This window comes from Sinocyclocheilus grahami, unplaced genomic scaffold (assembly GCF_001515645.1).
Source record: "Sinocyclocheilus grahami isolate Dianchi unplaced genomic scaffold, SAMN03320097.WGS_v1.1 scaffold350.1, whole genome shotgun sequence".
NCBI classification, from domain to species: Eukaryota; Metazoa; Chordata; class Actinopteri; order Cypriniformes; family Cyprinidae; genus Sinocyclocheilus; species Sinocyclocheilus grahami.
The window spans coordinates 1,009,398-1,025,507 of NW_015505529.1; the positions used below are offsets into that span (position 1 = coordinate 1,009,398).

Here is a 16,110-nt window from a genome sequence, read left to right on the forward strand (position 1 = left end):
TGTCTTCTTTAACTCGTTACTGTTATAAACAAGAATGCAGTGTATATTTAAGTGATAAAATAGTATAAATGTAAGTTATGTTAAATAAATGTTACGATTTCATTAGAGAAATTGATTGGCTTTTTAGCAAATGGTTACATCCTTCTATCTTTAGTTTAACTGCTCAGTTTGGCACTTTAGTTAGAGTGTTTGGAAACTTAATAAAGGATGAATTATATGGTGTTTAGATACGCACATTATGCCTCATAAATCTAAATGAACCTGTGTGGTCTTGTAAATGAACGCTGGATCGATCATAATCTGTGTTTGTTATACGCAGCAGTTCCTTTTGTTTACCCAAAAATAACAGGTGGTAGTTATCCTGGATTGGATTCAGAAGAAATGTTGCTAGGTGACCGCATTAGAAGCAGTGAAGAGAGGCTCCTTGGTGGTTTGGAAAGCTACATTGACACCTGACTGCCACATTGCTCTGATTATTTCTGTCTTGATAATGATTTGCATAAATCTAAAAATCACACAGATACTGCTTAATATAAATGAATTGACTTGGCTATGTTAGATTACACAAACAAATACATCTTTAAGGAACAGGCAGAAATAACTCATTAAAGTAACAACTGCACATTTTCACTTTTTTATAGTTCACAAATAAAGCAGATGCTTCATAAACAAACCAGGAGCTTTGCCCACTTGATGTGAGGTTTTTCAGGCAATCATCTTGGACCACTGGTCCATTGAACTTTAAAATGACACATGGTTACACTTATAATGAGGCCTCCATCATGAAAACTGAGTTATGAAAACTAGATATTTATTTTAGTTTTTTTCAATGAATCAGCTAAACATTATAAATAATTGACTAAACTTATAATAATGCCTCCATCATGAAAACTGGGTTATGAAACTAGGTATTCTATGTTATACATTATAAGTTACTCTTCACCTCTTTACTGACTATTTGTATTTTTGCACTCACACACAGCAGTGCTCACATACAGTAGATTGGTCCCACTGTGTGCCAATTCATGAGGTTAAGTAAACATAGCAAAACATTTCCCTGAACAATTTATTGAGTGCTATAAAGGTGTTGATATAACAAGCACGTTTTGTGGTATTAGCAAGTGCAGTAAAAGAAAAAGTGAAATATGCAAAGTAGCTATCTGTTTCTTGTCTATTCAAGTTTCAGTTCTGCTCTGAATCGGCTCTTGTGCGAATGTGTCAATATCCGCGGGACATGTTTGAAAACTACTAATTCCATAGGACATTTTTTAGTGAATGATTAATGCTTGATTGTTTAACATATTCATTTATCATTTTCATCATCACATATCTGATTTGTGACAGTTTTGTGGAACTCTGCCATTTTTTATTTTTTTCCATCAGCATAATTATTTTCATGCTTACATGAAATAGTTAATTATTTCATTAATAAACCACAATATAAAGCTGTTTTAAAGCCTGAGCAGATGTTAGTATTTTGCCTTCCCTTTCTCAGATTGGCACACTTCTGAAGCAGAGGAGCTATAAATATCTCAAGTGATTGGCTAAATCCAGTGTTGCCCGTCTGTTAACTAACAGGAAGCTTGGGTAGAGGATAGGTGGGACGTCTGCACTGTCCCACAGGTAGAGGTGGACAAAGTACTCAACTCCATTACTTGAGTGAAAGTACAGATACTGCTGGTCAAATATTACTCCATTACAAGTAAAAGTTGTAAAGACAGATTTTTACTTAAGTACAATACTCAAGTAAATGTACTTAGTTACTGTCCGCCTCTGCCCATGGGAAGGAAGTGATATACTCAGCCTGTAGTGTTGAGCTCATCTCAGTGTCATCCTAGCAGAGATGGACCTCTCAAAAGTTAGCGTTGTCCCAAATCCCTTTAGCACCCGCAATCTGTGCCATGTGATGGTAAACAATGTAAGCTTCTTAAGTATAATCCATCCCAGGGAGAAGAGGGCTGACACAGCTGCTCCTTGCACCTCATGCGCCTCTTCTGGGAGTCTGGCATTAGGAAAGAGGGATGCATGTGAAAGGGCATTATAAGACTGGACTGACCCAAGTGTGAGCAAGTGTGATTACCTGCATCTGATACAGCATTAATTCTTCAGCTAAATCTCATATTCACAATAAAACATTAGTTTGAATGTCCGCTGAGGAAAGCGATATCTTTGTTGTACTATCTTTCATCTGTTAATGATTTCCGATGACAGCATTGCTCAGTGCATTTGTTGGCTGCATCTTACAAGGTGTTGTTGAAAGTAAAAATACTATCTTGTTTACAACCCTGTTTCAGCCTCTTTCAATATAAAAGTCTTTACTGCTGACTCACTCATAAAACAGTCTCTTGTTGCCATCTAATGTCGGAATAATGTAACTAAAATCACTGTCACAAACACATACACACCATTTCCCAAAACGAAATACTATTATTAAATAATTACTACTGTTATATAAAAGATTAGTTTGTATATAATAATAATTCATAAACATCAACAGTCGTCATAAACGTCAAAAGTACAAAGGCAGCACTCTGATATACATATACTGGTGCATCTCAATAAATTAGAATGTCGTGGAAAAGTTCATTTATTTCAGTAATTCAACTCAAATTGTGAAACTCGTGTATTAAATAAATTCAATGCACACAGACTGAAGTAGTTTAAGTCTTTGGTTCTTTTAATTGTGATGATTTTGGCTCACATTTAACAAAAACCCACCAATTCACTATCTCAACAAATGAGAATATGGTGACATGCCAATCAGCTAATCAACTCAAAACACCTGCAAAGGTTTCCTGAGCCTTCAAAATGGCCTCTCAGTTTGGTTCACTAGGCTACACAATAATGGGGAAGACTGCTGATCTGACAGTCCATTCCAGCATGCCAATTGCACGCTCCCTCAAAACTTGCGACATCTGTGGCATTGTGCTGTGTGATAAAACTGCAAATTTTAGAGTGCCCTTTTATTGTGGCCAGCCTAAGGCACACCTGTGCAATAATCATGCTGTCTAATCAGCATCTTGATATGCCACACCTGTGAGGTGGATGGATTATCTTGGCAAAGGAGAAGTGCTCACTAACACAGATTTAGACAGATTTGTGAACAATATTTGAGAGAAATAGGCCTTTTGTGTACATAGAAAAAGTCTTAGATCTTTGAGTTCAGCTCATGAAAAATGGGGGCAAAAACAAAAGTATTGCGTTTATAATTTTGTTCAGTGTATATATACAGTATATACACACACACACACACACACACACGCTACTTTATTTATGTCATTATACTATAGCACATTATTTCTAAAGCAAAACATCCAACCAACTGCCATTTTTTTTACACAAAACAGCACAAGCACACTGTTAAAGCAAACTTAAATTTTGAATCAATAGGAGTATTATGTGTATATTAATGTTTGTCTGTCAGTATATCTCTTTTCCTGTTGTTCTGACAGTATTTCTAAACCGCATCAGTCTCTGCAGGCAGGTAATGAATCGAGGAGGTGTATGGTCATCATCAATGTCATTTCCACACAACATCAGAGAGAACAGAAATAGCTCTTTTTGTCCCTGCAGTCTATCACACAAGGGTACGGCTCTCAGCCCTGAGGCATATCTTTGATGCTTGTGACCTATGTCACACACACATAACCAGTGTTAAAAAGTGGTTAGCTTTATATTTTGAAATGTTACGACAAGTCTGAAGAGAATCACATTGTGTTAATGATCCATTCGTATTTCATTATCTTACAAATTATGACCTAATGAGAGTCAGAACTGAGGCACATCCTGGTTTGTTTTTGTTTCCATAGATTACCTCTGTGGTCCAGAGCAGAACATACACAAGATCGACTTCACCAGGTTCAAAATCCGAGACATGGAGACAGGCACGGTTCTTTTTGAGATCACCAAACCCCCTACAACAGGTAGGCAATGAGCCAGGCAGCAGACCTCTCAAATTCACTTCCTCACTCCACCTACACAGACTGCACATTTAAATGCAAGGCTCGTTTTGATTTTTTTTCCCCATAAAGCCCTGATTTCCATTTAGATGCAGTGCACTGCACAAGAGCCCTTCAAAGGCTCGTTCGGTAATGCCAACCCCTTTCTGATTCACAGAGAGTGGGGAGGGCAGAACGGACTTTGACCAGAATGCCGGGCGCTTTGTGCGTTACCAGTTCACCCCCGCTTTCCTCCGACTACGCCAGGTTGGCGCCACGTAAGTGCAATCAATGGCAGGATTACACTTGATCTTAATTGCAACTTAAAATTAGCCTGAAATCACACTTCACAATCTGTTTGACTTCATCTTTAAAGGGGTCATATTATGATGTATCAAGTTTTTCTTGATATTTTGAGATAAATGGGTTAATTATACTTTAAAAATCATACTGATTCTCAACTTCCTTCCAAGTTAAAAAAGACCATGTTACAGCACTGTAACACATGAGCCATCTTGTCAAAGGCAGTAATGAGAAGAAAGTAGGATACCATTAGTCCTACACACAAGAATAACCAAAGATAACTAATGATAAGAGGAAAATGTAATTAAAAATTGGTTTAGTAAGGTAATTGTGAGATAAAGGTTAAAATAAGAAAGTGAAGTGGCTTTATATACTATATTTTATATTATTTATAGCTGTTTTGTGAACTTGTCACAGTGTAATACGAGAGGCTATAAAAGTGACTGTTATTAAAGGATAGGGAAGAAAATATATTGTATAAGCTGTATTACATTTCACATGTGACAAAAATGTTTACATTGAAGTCTTAAAGGTGTGGTAGCAATAAACATTCTGTACATTACCATTCAAAAGTTTTATTCAGCTTTATAATTATTTATACTTTTATTCAGCAAGGATGCATTAAATTAATCAAAACGTACAGACAATGCATTTATAATGTTATTAAATGTCTATTTCAAATAAATGCTGTTTTTGAAATTTCTATTCATCAAAGAACCCTAAAATAAAGTATCACAATTTCCATTAAAATATTAAGCAGCAAAACTGTTTTCAACATTGATAATAATAAGAAAAATCTGTATATCAGAATGATTTCTGAATAATCATTTGACACTGTAGACTGGAGTAATGATTTGCCATCACAGGAATAAATTAAATTTTTAACCGTATGAAGCCAAAAACAAAATTCAGTTGTAATAATATTTCAAAATGTTACTGATTTTACTGTATTTCTGATTAAATAAATTCAGACTTGCTGAGCATTAGAGACTTCTTTCTAAAACATCAAATCAACCCTATAACATGGAAGGAGCTATTTTCATTGCTTCAAATCCATGTCCCCTTAAATGTGTCCTTTCCCACCTCCACAGGGTGGAGTTCACTGTAGGGGATGTTCCCATCAACAACTTCCGAATGATCGAGAGGCACTATTTCCGTGGGCAGCTGCTGAAGAGCTTTGACTTTGAGTTTGGTTTCTGCATCCCGAGCAGTAAGAACACCTGTGAACACATCTATGAGTTCCCACCACTCTCTGAAGAAATAAGTACATTCTAAATGTTTTTATCAACTGTTTGCTATTAATTAGTTTGTGATCTTTTGGCTGGACCTAATATATGACACTGTGTTTCTTGTATCCCTCCATAGTGCGTGAAATGATCCTTCACCCTTATGAGACGCAATCTGACAGCTTTTACTTTGTGGACAACAAGCTTGTGATGCACAATAAGGCAGATTATTCTTACAACGGTGGATCGTAGGAAGTCATTCTCACCTTTTGCATTGAGTTGCAATGAACCGGCAGAGGAAAGTGGCATCTAGGCATCTAATCTTATATGTGATGATGCATTTGGTTAAAACAAACAAAAAACACCCCAATCTCAGGATTTGTGTGTGTGTGTGTGTGTGTGTGTGTGTGTGTATATGTGTGTGTATGTGTGTGTGTGTATGTGTGTGCCCGTTTTTGTGACAAATGAGGACATAAATTTGTATAATGACAAAGGTATGACATAGCTATTACAAGGAGAAGGTGACTTTTCAGGACATTACCCCATGTCCCCACTTTTCAAAACGCTTATAAATCACACAGAATGGAGAGTATTGAAAATCTGAAATAGCAAAAAGTCTCCAGTAAGGTTTAGGGGTAGGGTTGGTAAAGGGCAATAGAATATACGGTCTGTACAGTATAAAAACCATTATGCCTATGGGATGTCCCCACTTTTCACAAATGTAAACCTGTGTGTGTGTGTGTGTGTGTGTGTGTGTGTGTGTGTGTGAATGTTGCTCAGAATGGGCCAGTGCTACTTTTTTCCTTAGAATCATGTAAAGTATGTGATAACTCTGTCTCTTCGAGGATACGAGTGTGCCTGTGCACATGCACATTCATTGCATGCTCTGTTTTTTATGTGTTTTTCAAAGCCCAAAGCCAAATAATTCTAAACAACCCTGATTTTTGATTAAATGTTCATACAGCGATGTCGCTCAAGGCTTCTAAAGCATAAAAAGAGCATCATGTTGAGTGGGTTGAAGATACAGTGACCAGTAGTAAACAGTAGTTTACAGTGTGTAAAGGAAGGGATACTGTCAGGAACTGTGTATTTTGCGCTGACATTGCACCCACTTCCCGTTGGCCTCCACAGAAGGGCCTAGTTTTGCTTTATTTTTCTCACTTTCATTTTTGAATGCTCATAATTTGGTCGATGATGTAAATCTATGTTATTTATATTAATATTCTCTTATTTATATTGATATACATTGTCACACATATTTTTAATAGCATCTTTTGTCAAATAATAGTGATAAATATCTTTGTCAATTGTTTCATGTGATTTAACAAAAAAAGAGAAAAATAAAAATTCCAAAGTTCTTTAAACCATCATAAGTTTGATTTAATTCATTTATTTTACACATGAAACTCCTCCATAGTGGTTTCATTCAGATAAAACCATATTTAAACTGTACACTATCATCCAAAGGTTTGGGACAGGTAAGAATATTTCATAATAAATCTCTTATGCTCTCCAAGGCTGCATTTATTTGTTCACAATTATAGTAAAAACAGTAATATTGTGAAATATTATTACAATTTTTTAAAAAACTTTTCTATTTGAATACATTTTAAAACTTAATTTTGCTGATGTAGTGCTCAAGAAACATTTATTATTATTAACACTGACAAAAGGTGTGCTGTTTAATATTTTGTGGGTGTTTTTTTTTGATAAATTGATAAAGATAAATAAATCAGCATTTATTTGAAATACATTTTTTGAAACAATGTAAATGTCTTTTGATCAATTTAATGTGTCCTTGCTGAATAAAAATATTGATTTCTTTAAAAAATTTAATCTGATTAACCGCAAACTTTATAGTTCTGTAGGTAGTCAAAAGAATAATATATGATACAACCAAGGGCAAAAATAATAATTTACAGTAATAAACATTGCTATATGCTACATGTTCAAATCAATTACAATAAAGCAAAATGCATTGATCTGTTGTATACAGTGTATTATTATAACACAAATGCCTTATATGTTGTGATCATATATGCATCTGTCTTAAGATTCAGTTATGGTAGTGCAGTAGATCAGATGAGCCCACCTCAGGTACTGTATTATGAACCTTTTGAAGAATTTTGACAAACAAAAATCACTTTAACCTATGCTTGAAGAGATCTAGTAAAATCCTGCAATACGGGAGATCTGTTTTAACTTGTTATAGTGCTTTCAATGTGTGTTGCTATGGAAAGACAGTATAAAAAGAGGCAACCACATCCCCCAGTGGATGCCATGGTAAATGCAAACAACAATCAATAATAACTATATGATAAGTCTAGAACACCTTATTAAAATATTACCAACTCACTTTTACACTTTAAAAAAACACTTGCACAAAAGCAACTAAATATTAATATATTGTTGAATTTCAGCAAACAATATAAGACAATTTAGGCCACATTCAAGTGATTTTGAGCATTAAATGCTTACAGAAATGTTTGGAATTTCCAAAAATACCAATGGAAGGATTTTAGAACCCACTAGGGGGACTCCACAAACGTATTACTTATACTCAAAACGACTTAAGATAAAAACATGCATTCAAATATAGATATAAGAATTAAGATATTTCTTATTTTAATTCAACATCTCAACAACTCTTTTTTTTCCCATGTCCTACTGGAAAACCTGGATATATGAGGTAGCCTAATTATAAAGGTAAGATCTAAACCTAGAAAAGTTATGTGAATTAATGAAATCTTATAACTTCATGGGCATTCATTATGTATATTTATTTTTCTAGTTATGCCAAGCTCTAGAATATTTTATCAGGTAGAAATTGTGAGTGGCGTCTTTGAATATTCTTCTAGTTAATGGGGGGTCTTTTTTTAAAAAAAAAAAAAGGATTTTCCCAAGATGTAAATAAAATAAATATTACTGGAATATGTTAGTTTTTCTACTAAATTGTTACCTGCTTTGTAGCTAACTAATTGTGAAATGTCCTAGCAATTTCGGAGTAAAAATTAATTCTGCAACTATTTTTTCAGTGTAGAAAAATTGGTTTAGTGGGATTGGACAGCATACTGCATTTAAGCAATAAAAGCATTAAAACTAATGTCATTTTTATAACTCAAGCACACCATTTAGCACAGAAATCATACTTTTTAGACATTCAAAAATATAAACTTTTTTCTATTTTGGACAGCAAAGATGATGCAGGGTTTTTTGTTTTTTCTCATAGCAGAGGAATAGGGGTTGTGTAGAGCCCACTGAAATAAAGCTCAGAAACGCTGCCTTGCACCCCACCATCAGTCTCTGCTAAACCCCCACAGAGCCCCACGCTATCCCGTGTTTGATTGGGACTGTCCATGACTACCAGTGAATCCGGAGCGAGGCTGTCATTCCTTAGCTCCTCCCAAAGATTCCCTTTAAACAAAGACGGACAACAAGTCGTGAACAACAAAGCAGCTCAACCGCTGCAAACATGGCTAATGTTTCAAACTCGATCTTACCATGTAGTTGTAGATCTGTGAGGCTGGGATTTAATGCATCGACATCATTACTGGTTTCTCCATCCAGCAGAAGCTCCTGCATGCTTGCTGTAGTGCTGTGACCAGCCTGCAGGGCGGTGCTGTAGCTCGGTGGGGTGTGTGCTGGTAAGGGGGAATCCAAGCAGCCTGTCCTGGGACTGGAGGGATGCCCGGCACTGGGCTGATGGGTGACAGGCGGGTAGTATGAGAAAGATAAAGGGCCTGGGGATAAGTAGGGGGGAGGCGGGATGACAGTTTGAGAGGGTAAAGGGTTGTAGAGAGACTGCTGATGCGGGATGCTAGTGTCATGGACAGGTTGGTGTCCGTAAGCAGGATGCATGGCAACTCTTAAAGGTTGAGAATGTGTATGGCTGCTTGGTTGACTGAAGTGAGCTCCAAGAGACTTCAGTTTTTCAGGTCTCTCCCCAAGAAGGCGTTCCAGCTCCTCTAAAACAATGAGCATAAATACATATTTTTCATATATATTATATAAATATATATTTTACAATATAAACGAGCCATATTGTGTAATATCTAAAACGTCTGAGGTCCGTAAGATTATCGGCCGATAGTGATAGGTAGCCGATCAATCGGAGCACCGCATAATGTTACAAAGATTTATGTCTCAAATACATTTTGTTCTATTGAACTGAATATATCAAATGTAATTGAATGTATCACAGTTTCCCCAAAATATTATGCAGCACAACATTTTTTAACATTAATCATAAGAAATGTTTCTTGAGCACCAAATCAGCATATTAGCAAGATTTCTGAAGGATAATGTTACACTGAAGACTGGAGTAATGACTGCTGAAAATTCAGCTTTGCCATCACAGAAATAAATTCTATTTAAAAATATATTGAAATAGTAAACAGTTCATTTAAATTGTTATAATATTTCACATTATTACTGTTTTTACTTTATTTTTGATCAAATAAACGCAGTCTTTGTGAGCATATATAATAACACTTTAACATACACACACACACATATACAGTGGGTACGGAAAGTATTCAGACCCCCTTAAATTTTTCACTCTTTGTTATATTGCAACCATTTGCTAAAATCATTTAAGTAAATTTTTTTTCCTCATTAATGTACACACAGCACCCCATATTGACAGAAAAACACAGAATTGTTGACATTTTTGCAGATTTATTAAAAAAGAAAAACTGAAATATCACATGGTCCTAAGTATTCAGACCCTTTGCTCAGTATTTAGTAGAAGCACCCTTTTGATCGAATACAGCCATGAGTCTTTTTGGGAAAGAGGCAACAAGTTTTTCACACCTGTACTTTCCGTACCAACTGTATATATATATATATATATATATATATACAGTATATGACTGAAATTGATTTTTTTGATTTAACCTTCAGTAAGGATGCATAAGGGAATCTCCATACTTCTGTCTATAGAAAACCTACTGGTCGAAATACTATTCTGCATGGAGAAGTTTCCATCCTCCATAGCTAATTAAGAATATCCCGTATGGACAATTTCAGAGATTGAGACGGATATGTGACTCAGATGAGGATTTTGAGGTGCAATCTACTATTTTGACACAGCGTTTTCAACAAAGAAGATATAGTTCATCAATATTAAAAGAAGCTCATGGTAAAGTCCAGTTGCTCAAGAGGGATGAATTGTTGAACAAAAAACATAAACTAAATGTAGGTCTTAACAAGTTACATTTTGTCGCAAAATATTGTAAAGAAGCGACACAAATCAAACAGATTAGCCTATTCAAAGGAATTGGAATATTTTACAAGTTGATGAGACTCCAAGAGAAATTTTCAAAGAATCCCCTGTTTTTACTTTTAAACGTGCTCCAACAATAAAGGACAAATTGGTGAGGAATTTTCTTCCAGCTTCAAGACGGGAAACATGGCTAAGACGACCTAAAGGGAATTTTAGCTGTGGTAACTGTAATTATTGCATCAATATGGTCCGGACTAATACCTTTGAGGACAAAAGAAACAAGAAGAAATTTGAGATCACAGATTTTATTAATTTACAGATTGGAATGTCCATGTAGGCCTAAGTGTTTTTATGTGGGACTCACTAAGAGGAGGTTACGTGATAGATTGGCTAAACATAGATATGCAATGTGGACTGGTAACATGAACTATCCGATGGTGAAACACTTTATACAGGCCAAGCATGGTAATGATAGTAATTTGAAGGCCATTGGAATCGAACAGGTGACATTAAATATCAGAGGTGGAGATAGACTTAGACGGTTAAAGCAACGGGAAACTTATTGGATGCATAAATTGAATGCTCTCTCATGTCTTAATGTGTATATTGATTTTTCTCCATTTTTGTAATTATTAGTTTTGCTTTGAGGTGCTTTTCATTTTTATTTGTTCAATTGTAATATATTTATTCTTATATAGGTTTGAAAAAATATACTTCTGTATGCTGCAAATATATATATATTTTTTTTTTTTTACTGTAATGTTTTTTGGGATTGTCTGTGATATTGGCTATTTCATTTCATTATTTTTGGGTCGTATGTGAACGTTTTTGGATTGTTGGAGAAATTCATGAACTCCCAAGAGACATCTAGTGGTTAGATCCGGAAAATGTATAGTCACTCACAGGTATTTTTTTTTACTGTAATGTTTTTTGGGATTGTCTGTGATATTGGCTATTTCATTTCATTATTTTTGGGTCGTATGTGAACGTTTTTGGATTGTTGGAGAAACTCCCAAGAGACATCTAGTGGTTAGATCCGGAAAATGTATAGTCACTCACAGGTGTATCTATATTTAGCCACTTTTTGCTCTCTATTGTCTAACACCCTGATGAAGGCCTGATACGAGTTGGTATCTTTTAATATGTAGCCCTGTCTTAGAATAAAGCCTTTTTGCTTTGCTTACTATGCGAGTACCTGGATGTGGATCTCTTTGTATTTTGCTACAGGAAATACCAAATATACTTTGTCTTTCTTTGTCTATTCTGAACATAGATTTTTATTATTATTAAATTGTTGTAATTGTAGAATTATTATTTATATTTGTAAACATTTTAGCATTAAAATAACATGAAAGCATTTTTTTTTTATAAAAGGATAGGAGCATACGTATACAATGCATTTACAATAATCATATTGCATAGGTTAATTTGGGTAATCTGGGACATTTCTTGCACATTTAATGTTCAGACCAACAAATATGACCTTGAATATTACAGTATTTGCCTAATGGCATCTGATCCCTTTGCGTACCTGGTCGGGCCATGCTCCTCCGGACAGTCAGGGGATCTTTACGTCTCCACTTGTGAAGTTCCTCCTGCATCTTTTCTACCTTCGCTGGGTTCAGGGCCCACAGGCAGCCCTTTCGAGAAGAGTTCCCATTCTTGTTCTCCACTTTCTCAAAGCATTTGTTCAAAGAGAGGTTGTGTCGGACAGAATTCTTCCATCCATCAGGTGCTGTCTGAGGAATAACAAATAAAATAGTGGTTCATTATGGCATTGTAAAGTGGTTGCTACGTTGGTTTTTAGAATATTCTAAGGTGTTCACAGAAAGAACTGAATCTAAAATAGAGATTGCACCATTCATTTCTCTAACCAAGCTTCTTTCTTACAACCCTTCCCTCAGTGAAGTCAACACTGGATAGGTATGGATCTGCATGTTTACCTAATGATGATGAGCCAAAATAATGTCACACTGTAAATCCCTTTACCAGCACATTGTCAAGAGGAGGGTGAACCAAATCATCAGGTATATAAAGATCATGCCATAACAGGCATATTCCACAAAGCCCGAGGAAATTACTCCTGGTAAATAACTCTGTTTGCATTCTGTATTTGTTACATTAATCATGCACAGGCTTCTCCAAGGTATCACTGTAGATCAAAGTATATTAGATGTAGAAATTATTCTGAGATGCAGTAGTGCAGTTTACCTTAAAGTAGGGGAAATGCTCTGTCATGAAGCTGTAGATCTCACTTACTGGTAGACTGCCTGTTTTGCTATTCCTCAGAGCCAGGAAGATGAGAATACTGAAAAGAAATATTCAGCAATGAAAAGTTGCAATCAAACTGTGATGCATTGGTTTATTTTGATTTGTTTGGTTGTGTTGTAAGTTACATTTTTATGCATTTGGCAAGCAATTTTATCCAAAGTGACAGCACATTCACATGAATAATAATAGGAATTCAATCTTTTCATTACAGACTGCAGATTACATAGTTTAGCTGTCAGCAGTTTCGTTTTTTAAAAAGAATAATATAATAATTTTAAATAGAATGACAGTTAGGTTGTACTGTAAATGTTTCGTTCCTGAATGAACCGGTTAAATTAATTCAGTGACTTACTCATAGCACTGTCACTTGTCACCACCTACTGTCTATGTAACCTGCAGAAAGAATCACTGAAAAATCTCCATTACTAATGCACAGACTGACAGTCTGACTAAACTAACTGTTGTATAATATGTGGGCCCTGAGACTATTTAGAGCTAACAGGTTTCAGATGACAGTGAACAGATGTTTTAGAGAATGAGCTGCTTTGAAAAGATGCCTTAGTTTAGCAGGATAGAACAGTTGAAGTGCACATACGTACCTGTAAGAGTAGACAGGTTTAGGGTAGAGTGTCTGGACAGAATTGTCTTGAGATGTTTGTGTTGAGAGGCTTTGGTTATAGTAGTGAGAAATAGTGTCTATTCCTCTTGAAGAGTAAAACTAGTGACAGTCATACACACACACAAAATTAAAATCCACAATAAATGCTTATTTGTGTGGTTATTAGTAGTTTTATTTTTAATTGATTTTAATTTTTAAGCTTCCATTACGTAATACATCCATATTCAACAAGCATGAGTCTTTGTTATTTGTCAGTCTAAAGATGTAGCAGAACTTCCTGCCAATGTTTTGACTGTGAACATGCATCCAAAACCATTTGATCATGTCTACTTTCTTACACATGCCAAAGCTAACCTACAGTAGTCATACTGACTTCCTTATAATTTATTATATAGCCATACATTACAGTTCAAAAGTGCAGGATGCGTTTTTAAGTTGTTTTAATCAAGAATGATGCATTAAATTGATCAAAAGTGACACTAAAGACTTTTATAATTTTACCAAGAATTTTATTTCAAATAAATGCTGTTCTTTTAAACTTTCTATTCATCAAAAAAAAAATGCTGAAAATTCAGCTTTGCATCACAAGAAAAAATATTTCTAAATATAAAACACATAATAATATTTCACAATCTTACAGTTTTTACTGTATTTTTGATTTGGTGAGATAAGAGACTTCTTATGAACATAAAACAATTCTACCAACCCAAAACCTTTGAATGTTAGTTTATATAATCAGAATATCACGCATTCGTTCACTCTGTCAATATCAGGTGTACCTGATGTTGTAGAGGACTCATGGGACTGTAGGTCTGATGGTTTACTGCCGTGAAGCCGGGAGGTTCTTCAGAGCTCGTCTGAGGCTCACTGTAGGGGTGTTGAGTTCCCTGCCCCATGCAAGAACAGACCACGATCTACTTAATGCTGACATATCATATGTTAATGCATTTTTAGAAAGTGTAATAAGGACATCTGCTTGCACATCTGCCTGGCAGGTTTTCTTGTTTCCATGTCTTTTGCCCCTGGCAAGAATTTAAAAGAGCTTTCATGCCATATAGGTTATCTTGACTTTAGTTATATGCTGTATGATTTTCCTTTCTTTTTAATTATTTTTCTATACTGTGCAAATTCCTCTAAACGTATAGGAAAACTCATATTTTTTTCACCTGAACAAGAAATCGTACATTTTTGATTAAATAGTCCCTCAGTCTCACCATGACACCGGTGGTCTCCACATCAGTGCTTAATGGAGTCCAAGAGGATTGCTCCTCCATTCCATCACTTGTGGTGAGTTTCCCAACCAATCCAGCTCTTCTGAGACAACTGAAGGTCTGAACCTCACTGATGGCCCCTTCACTGCATTGACGCCTGTATGGATGGTAGTGATTGTTCTCCCTTAGGCCAGATTCTTGTCCAACAGGGCTTCCATCTACACTGTGTCTACGAAAGCACTCGGCACTCTTCTGCCTGTAGGGAACGCTTTCTCTGTGGGAGTACGGTGCAAACTCTTCTCCAACATTGCTCTGGTGACACTATAGATTAAACAACGAAATCATGTAAAAACATATAATATCTATCAAACCTGCATCAATAAGAAATTTGATACAACCTAAAATTGTATAGTATCAATATATGTGAAACATATTCCGGGTAAAGCCGCGCCGCAGTTTCATTTCTAATGAATGCACTCTTTAACATGAAGCAGTTTTCCAAGAGGAAATGCAGTAACACATAAAGATCTTTGATCTGTTAAAGAGTCCATAAAAGCATTTAATGTGACACTGCCTTCCCTGGGGGCCATAATTAATTCATATAAAAAAAATCAAAAGGATTTGACGAAAAGGCAGGATGAAATACTTCTATTTCTGCCCCGGGGTCTTGTGTCCTTGAATAGTGTCTTGTGCAGGGGTTCATGTCCTCATCATACCGTAATAATTATGACACAGTGTCATAATCAGAGCAGCTGGTGAGCAGCAATTTTTAAAAAACGGTAACTACAGAACAGTCTGGACTGATGTTGTAGAACCAACGACTTGTCAGAGAGTTTCATCTGGATTCACATACAGAAGATAGATGACCTTATATGTCATTTTTCAAAAACACTATCTGTCTGTCTATCTATATATCTATCTATCTATCTATCCATCCATCCATCCATCCATCCATCCATCCATCCATCCATCCATCCATCCATCCATCTATCACGATGTAAGTAGAAAGATAAAACATCTTATTTATTCATTCATGGTCTGTCTATATACCTACCTGTTTATTGACTGGTTGACAGTTCTGTAAAAAGAATATGAAAAAAAGAAGTCTATAAAACGACATAATTCCAAACAAAGTAATACAAAATTGATAAAAAAATGAAAACTAAAATTAAATGATTAATACCTGTGATTCTGGCATCTGAATGCAGGGCAACCCTTGATGGTCAAAGGATTGAGGGTCGCCTGGAGAAGGAATCGGTGAGCTTCTGCTGCTGCTGCTTACAGATGGGAAAGGCAGGCCCTGGGACTCAGAGGACAT

The 16,110-nt window shown here is 35.7% G+C and overlaps 2 protein-coding genes across 4 annotated transcripts in view; one reads left to right on the plus strand and one right to left on the minus strand.

Annotated features, from left to right (window-relative positions):
- Positions 1 to 5,871, plus strand: part of unc119a1 (unc-119 lipid binding chaperone a1) — a 13,110-nt gene extending 7,239 nt beyond the window's left edge. For 2 of the 3 annotated variants that reach the window (XM_016229296.1, XM_016229295.1), the window contains 4 exons: positions 3,810 to 3,923; positions 4,117 to 4,216; positions 5,333 to 5,505; positions 5,607 to 5,871. In XM_016229296.1, the coding sequence (XP_016084782.1) occupies positions 3,810 to 3,923; positions 4,117 to 4,216; positions 5,333 to 5,505; positions 5,607 to 5,719 (500 nt within the window). In that variant the 3' untranslated portion in view covers positions 5,720 to 5,871. The remainder of the gene's footprint in view (positions 1 to 3,809; positions 3,924 to 4,116; positions 4,217 to 5,332; positions 5,506 to 5,606) is intronic. The other variant, XM_016229297.1, reaches the window with a different exon arrangement.
- A 2,655-nt stretch (positions 5,872 to 8,526) lies between these two features.
- foxn1 (forkhead box N1) lies at positions 8,527 to 16,110 on the minus strand. The gene is made up of 8 exons (XM_016229277.1): positions 15,976 to 16,110; positions 14,796 to 15,113; positions 14,361 to 14,468; positions 13,562 to 13,680; positions 12,903 to 12,999; positions 12,223 to 12,430; positions 8,968 to 9,432; positions 8,527 to 8,881 (listed from the first exon to the last, which is right to left on the minus strand). Exons 1-8 carry the CDS (start codon positions 16,108 to 16,110, stop codon positions 8,691 to 8,693), a joined length of 1,641 nt encoding a protein of 546 aa, XP_016084763.1. The 3' UTR covers positions 8,527 to 8,690.